Source organism: Lemur catta, chromosome 8 (genome assembly GCF_020740605.2).
Source record: "Lemur catta isolate mLemCat1 chromosome 8, mLemCat1.pri, whole genome shotgun sequence".
Classification (NCBI taxonomy): domain Eukaryota; kingdom Metazoa; phylum Chordata; class Mammalia; order Primates; family Lemuridae; genus Lemur; species Lemur catta.
In genome coordinates, this window is record NC_059135.1 from 49,849,992 (window position 1) to 49,865,198 (window position 15,207).

A 15,207-nucleotide genomic window follows, 5' to 3' on the forward strand; every position below is an offset into this window, starting at 1 on the left:
ATCCCATTAAAGCTGTTTTTTTTAAAAAAACATCAATTTTGCATAAAGTAAAAGGAGAAAACACTGACTCTCTGCCATTAGGTTGGGCAGATCAATTAGCCTGCCTCTTCTGCAGCATTAGTTACTCCAGTGCTATGGGTAATTGCAACATTTAATTACAAGACTATAAGGATCTTAAGGATAGAATCCATGTTTAACTCAACTTAGTCTTCCCTCAAACTCCCCTGTGGTGCCCCTCACTGAGTATTCAACTGTTGTTTTTTAAATTTTTGGGATTTTTTTCGGCAAAACATTTCAGAAAACATTTCTATATGAATTCCCTCATTAACTCTTGCAATTTTTTGAAACATCTATGGGAGGCAGCATATCTTCATGCTTAAGAACTTTAAAGTCGGCCGGGCGCGGTGGCTCACGCCTGTAATCCTAGCACTCTGGGAGGCTGAGGTGGGAGGATTCTCGAGATCAGAAGTTCGAGACCAGCCTGAGCCCGTCTCTACTAAAAAAATAGAAGGAAATTATCTGGACAACTAAAAACATATATAGAAAAAATTAGCCGGGCATGGTGGTGCATGCCTGTAGTCCCAGCTACTCAGGAGGCTGAGGCAGGAGGATTGCTTAAGCCCAGGAGTTTGAGGTTGCTGTGAGCTAGGCTGACGCCAAGGCACTCTAGCTGGGGCAGAAGAGCGAGACTCTGTCTCAAAAAAAAAAGAACTTTAAAGTCATGCTGGGCATGGTGGCGCATGCTTATTATAATCGCAGCACTTCGGGAGGCTGAGGTCAGAGGATGGCTGAGGCCAGCAGTTTGAGACCAGCCTGAGCAACATAGCAAGACCTCGTGTCTACAAAAAGCAAAAAAAAAAAAAAAAAATACCAAAAAAACCAAAACTTTAAAGTCAGTGACTTGTTTAGCTACTTACTAAATGCTTGACCATAGATAAAATTATCTAGCCTCTCCAGTCAGTTTCCTCATTTCTAAACTGGGTAATAACGTACCTATGTTTTTGGTTTTCTGAGAGCACTCAATAAATATTTGTTGTTTTTATTTTGTTATTGTTGCCATTCATATCACTAATGTTATCAAGAAATAAATCTAAAAATTAGCATTATGATACACAGTAAGTATATATTAAATGTTAGCTGAGAAAAAAGGCAAGTGAATTCATACATTTACCATCACAAACTTTTGAAGGTTTATGAACTCCAAAGACTGAAATATTACATCTTTCATCAGAAGAGAGAAAATGTGATGAACATTTACCTGAATCTTACCAGGAGGGCTAGTTCTAAACTGACATTACAGTTACCTACATGTTAGGCTTTTCAGAAGCATACAACTAGAGGACTTTAACTTATTGAAAGAACTGCAAGGGTTGCAATAGCTTATAGTTTTATCAGTATATTTTATACATTGCTCTTAGATCTTTACATTAAAACACAAAAATAGAAAAACCTGCCATTAGGTGGAGAGGTTAGGGTTGCAAAGTGCCTATTAACATTCTCCCTACCCTTCACATTGAAATTCTTAAATGTGGAAATCCTGTTCTCATATTTGTTTGCAAGTTTTCTCTCTAGTGAAAAATACTTTATCATTCTGTCCTTGGGGAATTAATTAGCCAGAATGTGGAAAAATGTAATCTTAAGGGAGTTTTGCTGTGAGTACTCTCAGTAAATACAGCACAAGCCAAGAGATTCTACAGAGACCTGACCTAGAGTGGACTAAGCTTAGGCTTTGGAACCAGCCATTTTCAGATAATTTTCTTGAGCTCTGAGCAAATCACTTAATTGTTTTTTCACCTCTGATTTATAATATTGGGCCTAATCACATCTCCCTGATTTGTAGGGAATACTTATAAGGTATATGCAATAATTATTATCATTAATAAACTGGATTATTAACCCCCTTCAAAAATAATGTGCTAGTTAATAATGTAAATAAAATTTATACTTTACCCTTTAGGTCTGGCCTAGTACTAGATTTGCTTTAAAAAGTCCAAGTCAATTTGTTGTACATGAAGAACATAATACCAGAAGTCAGGAAATGTTATTCTGTTCCTTTTTCTGCCAATAATTAGCTCTGTGATCATTGATAACCACTTCACTCCTCCATTTCCTCAAATGTAAAAGTAGAAGGTTGTACTAGATCAGGGAGGGAGAAATACCTGAAATGTGCCACCATTCTCATAATTCCGTGCCCATGGCAGACATTGTTAATCAATCACTGAACTTTTTCTACCAAATTGGGAAGCTGTTTCTGAATACCTCTCAGCAAAGCATTGTAGGCAGCTACTATCAATTGATCAGAATTGTCAATCAAAGTGAAACTTACTTTCCATCTCTGGGCCAGAAGATATCTAAGGTTTCTTTTAATTCTAATGTTACTCAAAGGGCAAAATGAGAGTCCATGGAATAGAAAATGTCAGAAGACAAATATCTTGGCAAATCTTTTTTTTATTTTCTAGTCTCCAAGAATGTTACAGATTTTGTATGCAAGGCCTGTTTAGGAGAATGCTCTGCTCTTCCATTCATTCCACTCTGCTTTTTGTTTGCCCAAATGAAAACAGTTTGTTTTTATCCCCTAATTACAAAAATGCTTTCTGTAAAGATTTGAAAATACAGAAAAACACAAAGATGAAAATGAAAGTATCTGATATTCTACCCCCATTATTTGTATTTGGGAACCAGCCTTGAAGACCTAGCTCTAGGCATAGTGTTTTTCTGTATTTTGTTTATTTTCCCCACTCAGCAATGTTATATGTGAACAACTTTGCATATCACTTGGAAACTGTAGTTTTTAGTCTCTACTCTTAAAATTTCATCTTTGTGTGGGAACTCCTATCCTGCTGAGTGAAACTTTGGGAATATAGCAGTAAATGGAAAGAGAAAAAGATCTTTAGACCCTTACTACAACCATACTTAAAGATGTGGTCGAATTCTCCAGGATTCACTCAAGTGAATAAAGAATGGAAAGATTTGGAAAGCTTGTGGTTAAAATTCAATTTGAAAATAAAATAAACCCAGTGGTTTGGGAGAAAAGCAAGTGTTCTTTTCTCACTTCTATACCTCACCCTCACCTTTTTTCTTATCTTAAAAGTAATGTGTGTTTATTTAGGAAAATACAAACAGGGGAAAATAATAAAAATAAAATCATTGGTCTCCAACTAATCAGAATACTTATGATTAATATTTTTAAGTATATGCATTCACTTTTTTTCTATGCATATTTATTTATATAGGTATCAACACATGTAATTCAAAAGGACTCTTTAAAAGGTCTGTTTTTTCTCTTTACTCACTGCATTGCTGTTCCTGCAGGGCACTGTTTTTATTATGAGCAGGAAACAACATGAACTAAAACTGGCTTTGCTGATATACAGCTCTTTGTACCAGCAGTTTGTGTAGTGAGGCGTACACACCAAGGAACCAAGGGTATGGGTGTGTTTTGAAATTAATACACCAATTATTTTGAATACTGCTGGAGTTCAGTTTATCCACTGAGCAGGTTGCTCCTCAAGTTTTAATTCCCTCAGCACATTCTCAATAAGTATCTTATATAACTTGTATAAATGAGGTCATGTCAAGGTCAGAACCTCTGTATGCATTTAGACCTCCTTCTACTTCATTGATGAAATGTCTGTGTTCCTGAAGTGCATTTTGATAAGGAGACTATCTTACCATCGTCTATTTAATGATATGAAACTGATGCATGGTGTGATGAGGTCTTTTACTTTGCATGTAGCAATAAGTATATATATCATGAGAAAGATACTTTTCCTTATTCCCAGGGAAGTCAGTTCCCTTCTGAGGGTCTGAGACTCTATTAAATCACAAAGATCATTGCTATCTGTGCCCCCCAGTGATGGTTAACAAACAAAAAGCAGCCAGAAGAAACCTTGTCTTTGATAGTAAATATATCACGTGCTGTTTTGGTTATCTATTGCTGTGAAAAAAAATCCACCCCAAAATTTAGTGACTGAAAACTATTTATTATAATTTCTCACCATTCTTTGGGTTGACTAGGCTCAGACAGGCATACTTCTGCTGGTCTTGCTTGGAGTCTCTTATATGTGGTTGCAATCAGATAGTAGCTGGAGATGGATTTCTCTGGGGGAATTACTAGATGGGCTGGAAGATCCAAGATGGTTTCTTCACTCACATGTCTGGTGCTTTGGTTCACATAGCCTCTCTCTCCAATGAGTTTTATCCTCCATGACTGCTCCTCACGGCCTCTCTTTCCATCTGGGTAGTCAGAGTTCTTATATGATGGCTGACTTCCAAGGTATAACATTAAAAGCTGTCAGGCCTTTTTCAGACCTAGGATGAGACCTGGCGTAGTGTCACTTTTGGCCTCCTTCTATAAGTTAAAGCAAGTTGCAGGGCCAGCCTTGATTCAGTGTGGAGGGACTACTCAACTGCCTCAAGGAGGGTGGTTCACTGGGTGCCCCCTTTGGAAACTTGCTATCCGATATGTTGGACAAAGTAGAATTTCAACTATAATTCTTGAACAGTCTGAATATTTTCTGGCTCCAACACAGAGTGAAGTTGAGGGGAAGTGATGATAAGAGGAAGAAGCCACAAAGAGATGGAGGATTTTGAAACAGTCGGTACTTTCTTGGGCCTTGCAACTTGGCATATTAGAGCACAAAGAAGGTGGAACAAATGGGTCAGTGCATCACCATTATCAAAACTTTATGCACTTGGAAGGCTTACTTGATGATGTTTATTTTTTATGAGAACTCTAGAGCATGGTATCACAATTCTAACACATCTCAAGCATGTATGGAGGGTTGTCTCCAAAGACAGCAAAGAATTCGGACATCAAGGAAAATGAACAAGGGTCAATAGAATGTGAAACCAATGGGGGCGGGGCAGGGGGAAATAAAAAAGTAGCTAGGAAAGGCTGGCAGTAAAAAGGGCTCCCATAACACTAGGACAGGAGAGAAAAACCAGCACCTCCTCTTCCCTGCTCCTCTGGAGCTTCTCAACATGCAGTATCTGTGCTTCCATAGCATGATGTTCAAGTTTAAAGGGCAAAGCAAGGGCTCCGGCTCTCACAGGAAGACAGTCACATTTTGCAGACTGGGCATCTCCTTGAAATGGGTAGTCTGAGAATGAGGTTTCCTTTCCTTGTACTGAATAATCACTGTTCAATGCCAGACAGCTTTTCCTTAGTGTTTGTTTTTGTTATACATGTTCAGACTCTTATCGTATTGCTCCCCTCCCTTTGAAAATATGTACTCTGCAGGTGCCTGAAATAACATACACCCAGCAAATTGCAGTTTTGTAAAAGAAAAGGTTATTACATTCAGTCTAAACCCAATGGAAATTCTGTTGCTTAACAAGGAAATACCAAATGCATTATAAACTCCTGGAGAGCAATAACCATGTCATATATGACTATGGTATCTCCTTACCTACTGAGTTCTTTGGCTACTTTTTCTGATGTAGTAGTTTTAATAAGTAACTTGACTTGTTAACAATATACTCTTGTCTTCTTCCATGCAGAAATGTCATTTCCTTATTATGTCTCTGCATCTTTCATGCCAGGTTATTTGTAAACAATTTCTCCCTACCTTGTTTTCATCGTGCAGATAATGTTGCAGGGTTTTCACTTAACAGCTGAAAGGATTTAAGAAGAGTCCAAGAAGCCTGCTTCAATTACAAGTAATTCATTTAGGCTTCACTTATCTCAAAGAATATTTGAACATATAAATTTACACTTAAATCTTGGGAGTGTCAAATTACGCAACCAAGAGAAAGTAAGTTCTTTGCAGTTTTTTGGGCGTTGCTCTGCTACTGTAAGGCTTTGTGTGTGTGAGAAGTTTTTGAATGAAACAAACCACTGCCGGTACTATCTATTAATACTTCACCTGGTTTTGAATAATTCCGAGAAGCTAGAAAATGAAAACCAGTCTTGTTAAAGAGTTAGATTGTAAATGTGTGAGAGAAAAAACAAACACATTTATCTTTCCTCTTTTAAATCTTGTAAGCATTCACAATATTCCTGGTTTCAAATATTAATACTTGAAGTTTTCTGTGGGCAATGATTAATTTTTAAATAATTGTTTTTAATATAAAATAGTACACATTCATTGAAGATTTAAAGCATTCTTAAAGTAACAAAGATAAAAATCGTTCATGACTGTACAGCTATTAATATGAGTGACCATTCAATTTTTTTTCTAGTCACATATTTTTACAAAACGAGCCCATACTACACAAAACATTTTATAACTTTTTTTTTTTACTATATTTTGAGTACGTGAAAAGGAAATCTGTAAAGATTATAGCCTGTTGTAGTATTACACACTGCATCACTGAAGGACGCCACCTGTGGCGTGGTCTGTGTACTTTGGTAGGAAGAGAAAGCTCTCGGGGTTCCCGTTTTCACTCAGCTCTTGGTGTGCAATACTGACCACTCTCGGACCCTAACAGACTTCTCCGTTTGCCCTTGGCGATCTGAGCCAAGCGGGAGTGCGAGCACGTGGGAGTAAGTGGAGGGCGTTCGGGAAGAGCGCGCACGAGCTCCCAGCACGGGCCGCATCTCCCCTGGGCAAGGCCCACTGGCCCCAGCCCCGGAAAGGACCGAGGGAGAGTGGGCCGTTGGCGGTGCGCAGGGCCTGGGTCCAAACCTTTAGCTCCCGCCCCCGCCACCCCCAGGTTGGCGCCACTCTTGGGCGGTCGGGTGCGATAAAGCGGAGCAAAGTTCTGCAACTTCAAACCTGGGAGGCGCAGCTCTGATACCGACGCCTTTGCCGGGTCTCCGGGTGTGTTTGCTCCAACTGTTCAAACTGTTACAAAGCGCCCGAACTCGAGCGACCTTCCCCAGTAACTCTTAATCTCTCGGGCGAGAGGCGCTGCCCTTACTTGCCGGACAGGGTAAACTGAGCACGGGGCCCGGGGAGCTAAAGGGGACCACCTCTCGGCGCCCCACCCGCTGGGACCCCAGCCAGCTGCCCCATCCCGCCCCCAGGCCGCAAGCTTCTTGCGTCAGCCGCGGCGGGGGTGGGGGATTTTCGGCAGCTCGGCCCGCGCGGCCGGCGGGGGAAGGAAGGCCCAGGCTCTTGCCCCGCCCTATGGGGCGGGAGGCGGAGCAGGCCAGAGCCCGGCGGCGACTCCGGCTGGGTTGCCGAGCAGCGAGTGCCGGGGAGCCCGGAGGATCCGGTGCCACCGCCACCAGTGCCTCCCTGTCCGCGCCGCGCCTCGGCAGCCAGGGCAGGACTGCCGTCGAGGAGTCCAACACACGGTCCCCACCTCAGCATGATGGACTTGGAGCTGCCGCCGCCGGGACTGCAGTCCCAGCAGGTGCTGCCCGGGCCTTCGGAGTCCTGCGGTGGTGTCAGGACGGGGACAGGGGAGCGAAGGAACCGCCGCCCGGGAGGGACAGCCGAAGCCCGCTTCTGCCGTCTGGCCGGAGCCAGGACCGCAGCGGCCGCGCGCTGGAGCCGCTGCGCTTGCGCTAGGGTTGGGCGGGGAGGGGCGGCGGGGACCCAAGGGGCAGCCAGGGGAGTGGGGACATGGCCAGTTGGTCAGACCGACCACGAGCCCGAGGGCGGCTGGGTCGGGGTTTGGGGACTTCGCCCGCGCGCGTGGGGCGAAGGGACGTCTCTTAGGCGCGTCCCCGGCTCCCAGAGCAGGGAGGCGGGAACCCCGGAGTTTGAGCCGCCCCACAGGCGGCTGGGCAGGAGGGGGCGGACGCTGTGGGTCTGAGCCGGCGCGGCCCAGCCCTTGCCGGATTGCGCTGCTCCCCCGCCTCGGAGCTGGCAAAAATGTGCCTAGTCACGGGGCCGTTCTTGGGGGAGCTGAGGTCTCCTCTGGGCTGGGACCCGCAACCCCTTCTCTGCCGCTGCACCCGACCCCCGCCCCAAGACTTCCGTGGGCGCGGGCCGTGGGGGGCCGTCTGTGGGTGCTACTTTGCGAAGTCATCAGACACTCCGAACACTCTTTGGCAGCCATGGGTTTTATAGAAAGCCCAGCCTCCGGGGCGGAGGGAGGAGGTCATGAAGTGCCCAGCGCCCTCGAATGCCCCGACGTGCGGCGGCCTGCCCGGGTCCCGCGCGCTTCCTCGGGCCGGGTTAGAGGTTCGGGCTCGGGGAGCGGGATTGGCCCCTAGCAACGCGGCGGGAAGTGCGGGCGAGGCTAGCGGACTTCTAGTTCCGGGCGGGGTGCTTCCTGCTGGCGCACGCCGCGTGCGTGGCCTCGGCCTCCGCGACAGTGGCCGGTTGGCTGTCTCGGCGGCCCTCGGTGGGCCCTTTCCTGCTTTATAGCGTGCAAACCTCGCCGCGCTGGGGCCAAGGGACATGTTGGAGCTGTTGATCTGTTGCGCAATTGTTATTTTCCCCAGGGCGGCTTTGTCTTTGGATTTAGCATTTCAGAGTTGCCTTTCCAAAATGTGTAAGACAGGATATTCTGTTCTGTGCTGTCAAGGGTAAGACTTGGGAGTGTAGATTAGAATTTCTATCGCTTTTAGTCTGTTACTAAATTTTTTGCTTTCAGCTATTATTTCTCCCTTGGGTACTTAACTTTTCTGTGTTGAGAATTTGCCTCAGTTTCTTAGCATGCCTCTTTTGCAAGAGCCGAGAGTGGGACACAGGTTTCATGATAACTTTGCTTGTAAGTTGTTATTAAAGTGAAAACAAGTTTCTTTTCATGCTTTGTAGGAACGTTTAGAGGAGTAGATATTTATATTTGTAATTTTTTCTGTAATGGCGTTTTTAGGACAAGAATATTTGGTTCAAGGAAATGTGTAACTTTATAGGTATAGTAAATATGTTTATGCTTAAAGTTTTAGGCTACCAAAGATCTGATGTACAGTTTTAAGTTATTGACAGTGTATTAATTTTGTTTTTTTTCCTTTAAATTCGTTTGTCTTGAACTTTACCCATTAATGATTGGGATTGTATTCTCCTGGTTCCCACTACTATGAAGAAAAGTAAATTGTACTTTCTGATCTAGCTGCTGTTCAGGAGTTATCTATAAGAATGCTTGTTTGACCAAAGGATATATGATGCAAATGAACTTTAGTTTTCCTAATTTCAAGAATTGTAGTCTAGAGCCCTCTATTATTTTTGATTTTTTTTCTTTACTGTGTAACATAACATTCCATATACAAAAGTATGTAAAACATACATACAGCTTTACGTGTGAATTTTTCAATTGATAAAAATATCAGCTTTTCCACCTTTTAATCAGTCATCAGTTTGCATATTTGAAAACTATGAAAGAAAAACAAGTAAAATTTAGAATAAATTTCATGTCTATGATTCCTATTAAATCATTGTTTATAGTCCAGAAAGATTTGAACAGAATCAAAAGTGTTCTTGACCTTTTGTCAAAGAAACTCTCCAGGTGTGAAGTGGTATGAGGATACGGTTTTTCATCATCTGTGCACAGGATGTGTTGATAAACAGGCTGGTAGGAGAGCCTTAGAGTGTGTATCTCCGTTAGATGGAAGGGACTATCCATTACTCTTTTCCGGTGTGTGTTGGAGAGATAAAAGTATTTTTGTAGATGAGGGATAAAGTTGATCTTGGACTAGACAGATTATTTTTAAAAGTCAAACACGAAGAAAAATAGGACAGGCTTCATCTCCTGAATGAACAGTAAGCAAAGAACAACTTGACTTTTTGGATAGGTGAAAAAAATCTCTTGAGAGATTGTGGAAGCAGCATGTAAGAGGATAAATGCACAACTCACATCAGTCTTTCTGCATTAAAAATAACCTGGGCCATTTTGAAATCTTTTTAACTTGGGTGCTTATAAACGATGCTTTGAAAACACTGTCTTTAGGAGTACAAGGAAGAGTTGAAAGCCAAATACGTCATTTTTCTTGATATTTATTTTTACACTTAAAGCTGCATGAGGAAAGGAACCCTATGGACTATAAGCACATTTTTTTCTGGGAATTTTCTCTGTCCTGGCTGACAACATTTAAAAGGGGTTTTGCATAAATAATATTTCTTCTTTAATTTTTCCTTGAACCTGGGTTAACTTCTTAATATGTGGGAAGAATTTGGCATTAAGATGATAATATAATAGATAGGTTATTGGGCACTTCTCTGAGTACCAGGCAATATAATTGCTTCACGTGCATTAGTTCATAGTAACCTCACAGGAAATGCTATCATCTCCCTTTTCCAGGTTAGCAGAGAGGCATAGAAAGAAGCCAAGAGTCCTGCTAAGGAGACCCAACTGTTGAGTGGCTGAGGTTGTATTCAAGCCTAGGTAGTCTGACCCCTGGGGGCTCCTAATCACCACTTCCAAACTGGACCAAGACTAAACTTTAAACAGGAAGAAAAGCTCAGACTTTTATTTAAAAGTGGATGAATTGGGGAAAATTAGAGGAAGAAGAGGCAGGAATTTAAAAGATTAGTGTCTGTACCATTTCTACTTAGCAATATATTTATTATAATAACTGTATGTGAGGGGAGAGGTGGACCTTGTTAAATATGGGGAGGGTAAATGCAACCTAACAATGGAATTACCCCCTATGGTCCTTTTAAGGAAGACACGGAAGCCTAAGTGGGTTTAGAGAGGCAGGACTGTTTCTTAACATAACAATAGTTTTTAAAACTCCAGGGATTTCAGCAGTGCCCAGGATACTGCCTCACGTTTTTCAGGGACCGTTTTCCTTTTTTCTTAATTAAATTTCATAGCTACTAGATAGAGTCTTTGCCTTTGCTTACCTTGTTAGTTGGTACATTCTCCTGTTCCATGGGCTCTTTTTATATTTTGAAGTAGTGATTAAAAATGTTTGGTAATGATGAGGATATGGTGAAGAGTGTGGCAGACAGGGTTAAACCAGGTTGAAAGAAAGTAGGTAGAATGGGGAGAATTTGAGTTGAAAACAGCTAGAAGAAACCTGTTGGCCCAAATTAAACACTAATCCCCTGGTTTGGCACTTATGAATTGAAGCAAGCATAAGGGCTTGCCTATCTAGTTGAAGCTTAGTTGGGGTTTTCAGAATAGTACATTTCAAAATTAAATACTTTATTTCTTAGTACTTATTGTTAAACAAATTGTTTTCAGAATTATTGTTATATTTGTCTGAATTAAGTACGCTGCAGGACTTTTAGCATCCTGTTTTTTTTTTTTTTTTTTTTTTTTTTGAGACAGAGTCTCGCTCTGTTGCCGGGGCTAGTCAGCCTAGCTCACAGCAACCTCAAACTCCTGGGCTCAAGCGATCCTACTGCCTCAGCCTCCCGAGTAGCTGGGACTACAGGCATGCACCACCATGCCCAGCTAATTTTTTCTATATATATTTTAGTTGGCCAGATAATTTCTTTCTATTTTTAGTAGAGACGGGGGTCTCACTCTTACTCAGGCTGGTCTCAAACTCCTGACCTTGAGCGATCCACCCGCCTCGGCCTCCCAGAGTGCTAGAATTACAGGCGTGAGCCACCCCTCCCGGCCAGCATCCTGTTATTAAAGGGAAAAAAGCCAAACTCTGTAAAATAATTTTGAAGAGATTTATTCCGAGCCAAATTTGAGGATCATGACCCAGAGCCATGCCCAAGAAGCCTTGAGCAAGTGGACTTGCTGTGGCTGGGTTACAATTTGGTTTTATACGTTTCAGGGAGACAGAGGTTACAGGTAAAATCATAAATCAATATGTGGGAGGCATACATTGGTTTGGCCCGAAAAGGTGGGCCATCTCAAAGGGGGTGGGGGCTTACAGGTTATAGGTGGGTTTAAAGATTCTCTGACTTGTAATTGGCTAAAGATAGGAAGCTTTGTTGCCACCAGATACATACTTGTTGTGTAAATTGAGGACCTGCAGGTTTGTCTTGCATACCCTTAGGCCTGTTAATGAGTTACAAAAGAAGGATGTCCCCAAGAAGGGAGGAGGGCATGTTGAGGCATGTCTGATCTCCCTCCTTCTGGCAGGCAATTTAGTTTTAGGAGATTCCTTTGGCCAGGAGGGGGTCCATTCAGTCAGCCAGTGGGGGGTAAGCCTTAAGATTTTATTTTAGTTCACACTGCAGATGATTTGCCTAAAAGTTGATCTGAGTAAATCCCAGGGTCTTTAAATGCCTGGGGCAGCCACTTCTGAAAATTGACTGAAATTTGTTGCACACTAGAGTAGCGAAGGACAGGTTTACTAGATGTAACATTTAACTTGCTTGTTTTCATCTATGACTATAAAAATGTTTACTATAAATGGAGACTAGAGTTTATATTTTGATAATCTAGGAGTTTTGATTTCTAGGAGTTACTGAAATTTCACTGTCACCTGCTTTTTATTACTTTTATTTCTCCCCTCCCCCCTTTGGTCCTTGATTCTGGAGCCACATGCTTTTTAAATAAGGCCAACGAACATTTATTAAGAGGGCTAAGGTACAGGCCAAGTCTTCATCAATTGATAATGGTATGTTTTTTGTAAATGAAAGCAAAAATACGTTCACATGTGTAATATTTACGTTCCCAAACTTAACATTCTTACACTAACCCCTCTTCCAGAAACCAAAACAAGACAGTCTTTTCATGTATGAGAGCATGTAAGTTTATTTGGCCCAAACTGTGGTTACCTTTAAGACAAATCCAGGACATAAGTAGGATTTAAAGAACCAAGTCATTTTTCAAAGACTCTGTTGATAAATGACTCTTGAGAGTTATTACAATTCATCACCAGCCTGTATTCTGAAGAATTTTTAAAAAATTCTTTAGCAATACTAAATAGCCATTCCTTTTTCCTAAGCTTGGAATTGAGACTTTGGGGCCTATAGTATGCAGCTCACTGACAAGATCCAAACTCTATAGCTTTTTCAGATCAGAAAAGAAAAATGATGGGATAAGAAAAGAAAAATACTGATCACTTTGGCTTTGATGCCTTCTTCTGAGTTTATAAGTTTTATTTTCTGTATGACTTAGTCAATTCTCTTTAATGGCCTTTTAAAATCTTTTTTGATACTTGTCTTACCTGTGTATATCTATGTTTTTGTCTCTACAGCTAAATTGTAAGCTCCTTAGGAGCTGGGCATTCAATTTATAGATATGTGTATATTTTTAAGTGAGATGCAGTTCACCCAGTTAAACCAATTCAGTGGTTAAGTGTATTCATAGAGTTATGCAGCCATCACCCCCAATCAGTTTTCATCACCCCCAAAAGAGACCCCATACTCATTAGCAGTCAGTTCCCCCCAGCTCCCTTAGCCCTTGGTAACCACTCAGTTATTTTCTGTATCTATGGATTTGCCTATTCTGGACATTTAATATAAATGAAATTACACAGTGTATGTCCTTTTGTGACTGGCTTCTTTCACTTAGCACGTTTTTGAGGTTCAACCATGTTGTAACACGTATGGGTACTTCATTCTTTTTTATGACTGGATACAATTCCATTGCGTGGATATACCACATTTATCTACTCATCAGTTGATGACCATTTGAGTTGTTCCTACTTTTTCTATTTCTTTTTGTTTCCTACAGCAGTGGTTCTCAAACTTTGTTGTATATTAGACTCACAATCAGCATTTAAAATGCTGATGTCCAGGCTGCATCCCTCATGAAATCAAACTCTCTGGGGGCAGGGCCCAAGCATCACTATATTTTAAAGCGTCTGAAGAGACTCCAATGTGCAGTCAGGTTTGAGAGCCAGTGCCCTAGGGGTCCTACCTCAGTGCTTGGTACCCACTGGTATCTACATAGTGATTTAGAAAATCTGGTTAGGACATCTTATTTAAAACATGAAAGGAAATGTTTTTATGTTTGATCACTGCCCTTCACAGCCTTATGATTAACACTGAGATCTGGGAACTGTGTTTCAAGATGCCCAGTGAATGTTCGAATTTCAGTGAATATAACTTGATCTTTTTGAATCCTTTGGGAAGATTTGCATGATAACTTTGTTATCAAAGGGCTTTCCCCAAGTGGGTGAGTAGAATTGTTCCATGTTTTTTTAGGAATCTGGGCCATGATAACCTGCAATCTAGATTATTTGGGAATAGCACATAGAAAAGGCAGCGAGGATAGAATGCTCAGAACCCCAGATGGGTGTGAGAGAGCCTGGAGGCCAGGACAGAAACTGCCTGTCTCTCTGAGGAAGCTCCGAGCTCTGCATCCCCGGGCCTTGGCTTCCTCTATTAAAAACAAAAGTTTTAAATCTCAAGGCAACTTTTAGCAACTTCATTTTTTGGTTCTCTGTATCTGCCTGATAAAAGTCCAAGTTTATATCCTGACCACAGTGGCTACTGTGCTTACCTGAATGGCTTTCTGGTTTACATATTTGGAAACCGTTGGCATGCTCTGTGTGTATACGTGCTGCGGCACTGCTGTCCCACTTGAGAGATTTGACGGTGAGGTGCGGGGCCTTCTAAAGCTGGCTTAGCCCCTGCCCTTTGTACCCACCTTTCACACAGGGTGGGAACAGGCCCAGAGGAGAGTGCACACTTCCGTGCTCATAATGGCCTTCTCACTCAGGGTTGCCAGGCAGAGCTTGCAAGGACCAGCTCCAGTAATGTCCTCTCGAAAGGCTCCAGGGATAGGCCACTCGGCCTGTGCTGCAGGTTTCCAAAGTGCACCTGATAACAGTACAATTGTGCTATAAAGCTTCAGTGATTGTGTGCTGGCGAAGATAATAAGGGAGACTGAGGAAACAATTAGTCTTTCATTTCAGTTCATGTTACCAAGTCACTTCCTATGTTGTAAAGAGAACCAGCCTTTGGTGTAACACAACATCTGAATACAGACAAAATTCGCAATTTCATGGAGAAGAAAAGGGAAAAGAAATTAACATTCACTGAAAACCAGCTAGTACTATACCAGACCTCTTACTTGATCTTGACGATAAATCTATGGAGATGGGAGTATTCTCTCCATTTTATGGCTGAGGAAACCTATTCAAAGAGGTTAAGTCATTTGGCCAGGGCCGCACCACTCGCAGGTGGCAGAACAGGAATTCTGAATGTCCATCATCTGTATTTTCCCTTGCCTGTTTTTCTCCTTCCCTCCCTTCTTTCTTTTTTCCTTGTCTAATGACTACGGGCATTTTGTTAGCTGCCAAAGAATGAAGGACTCTTTTACAAAGATTAATAAAACAGTGTCCGTACTCAAGGAGCTCATCCAGTGATTGCCAGAGGGGGTGCTGTCGGCACACGGGATGGACTGCTTTTCGGAATGGAGGACTGTTCCACTTTACAGGATATTTAGCGTCCTTGTGCCTGCCAGAAAGCCCCCCACCCCTCCTTCATACAATTTCAAGTGCTCTGAGCA

General features: G+C 42.2%; 1 protein-coding gene across 3 annotated transcripts in view; it reads left to right on the forward strand.

Annotated features, from left to right (window-relative positions):
• The first annotated feature begins 6,715 nt into the window (after positions 1-6,715).
• NFE2L2 (NFE2 like bZIP transcription factor 2) overlaps positions 6,716-15,207 on the forward strand; it is a 32,162-nt gene continuing 23,670 nt past the window's right edge. Inside the window, exon 1 of one of the 3 annotated variants that reach the window (XM_045559437.1) lies at positions 6,716-7,302. In XM_045559437.1, the coding sequence (XP_045415393.1) occupies positions 7,258-7,302 (45 nt within the window). In that variant the 5' untranslated portion in view covers positions 6,716-7,257. Of the gene's footprint in view, positions 7,303-8,395; positions 8,426-8,587; positions 8,611-15,207 lie in introns of those variants that run through there. The other 2 variants (XM_045559442.1, XM_045559440.1) reach the window with 2 other exon arrangements.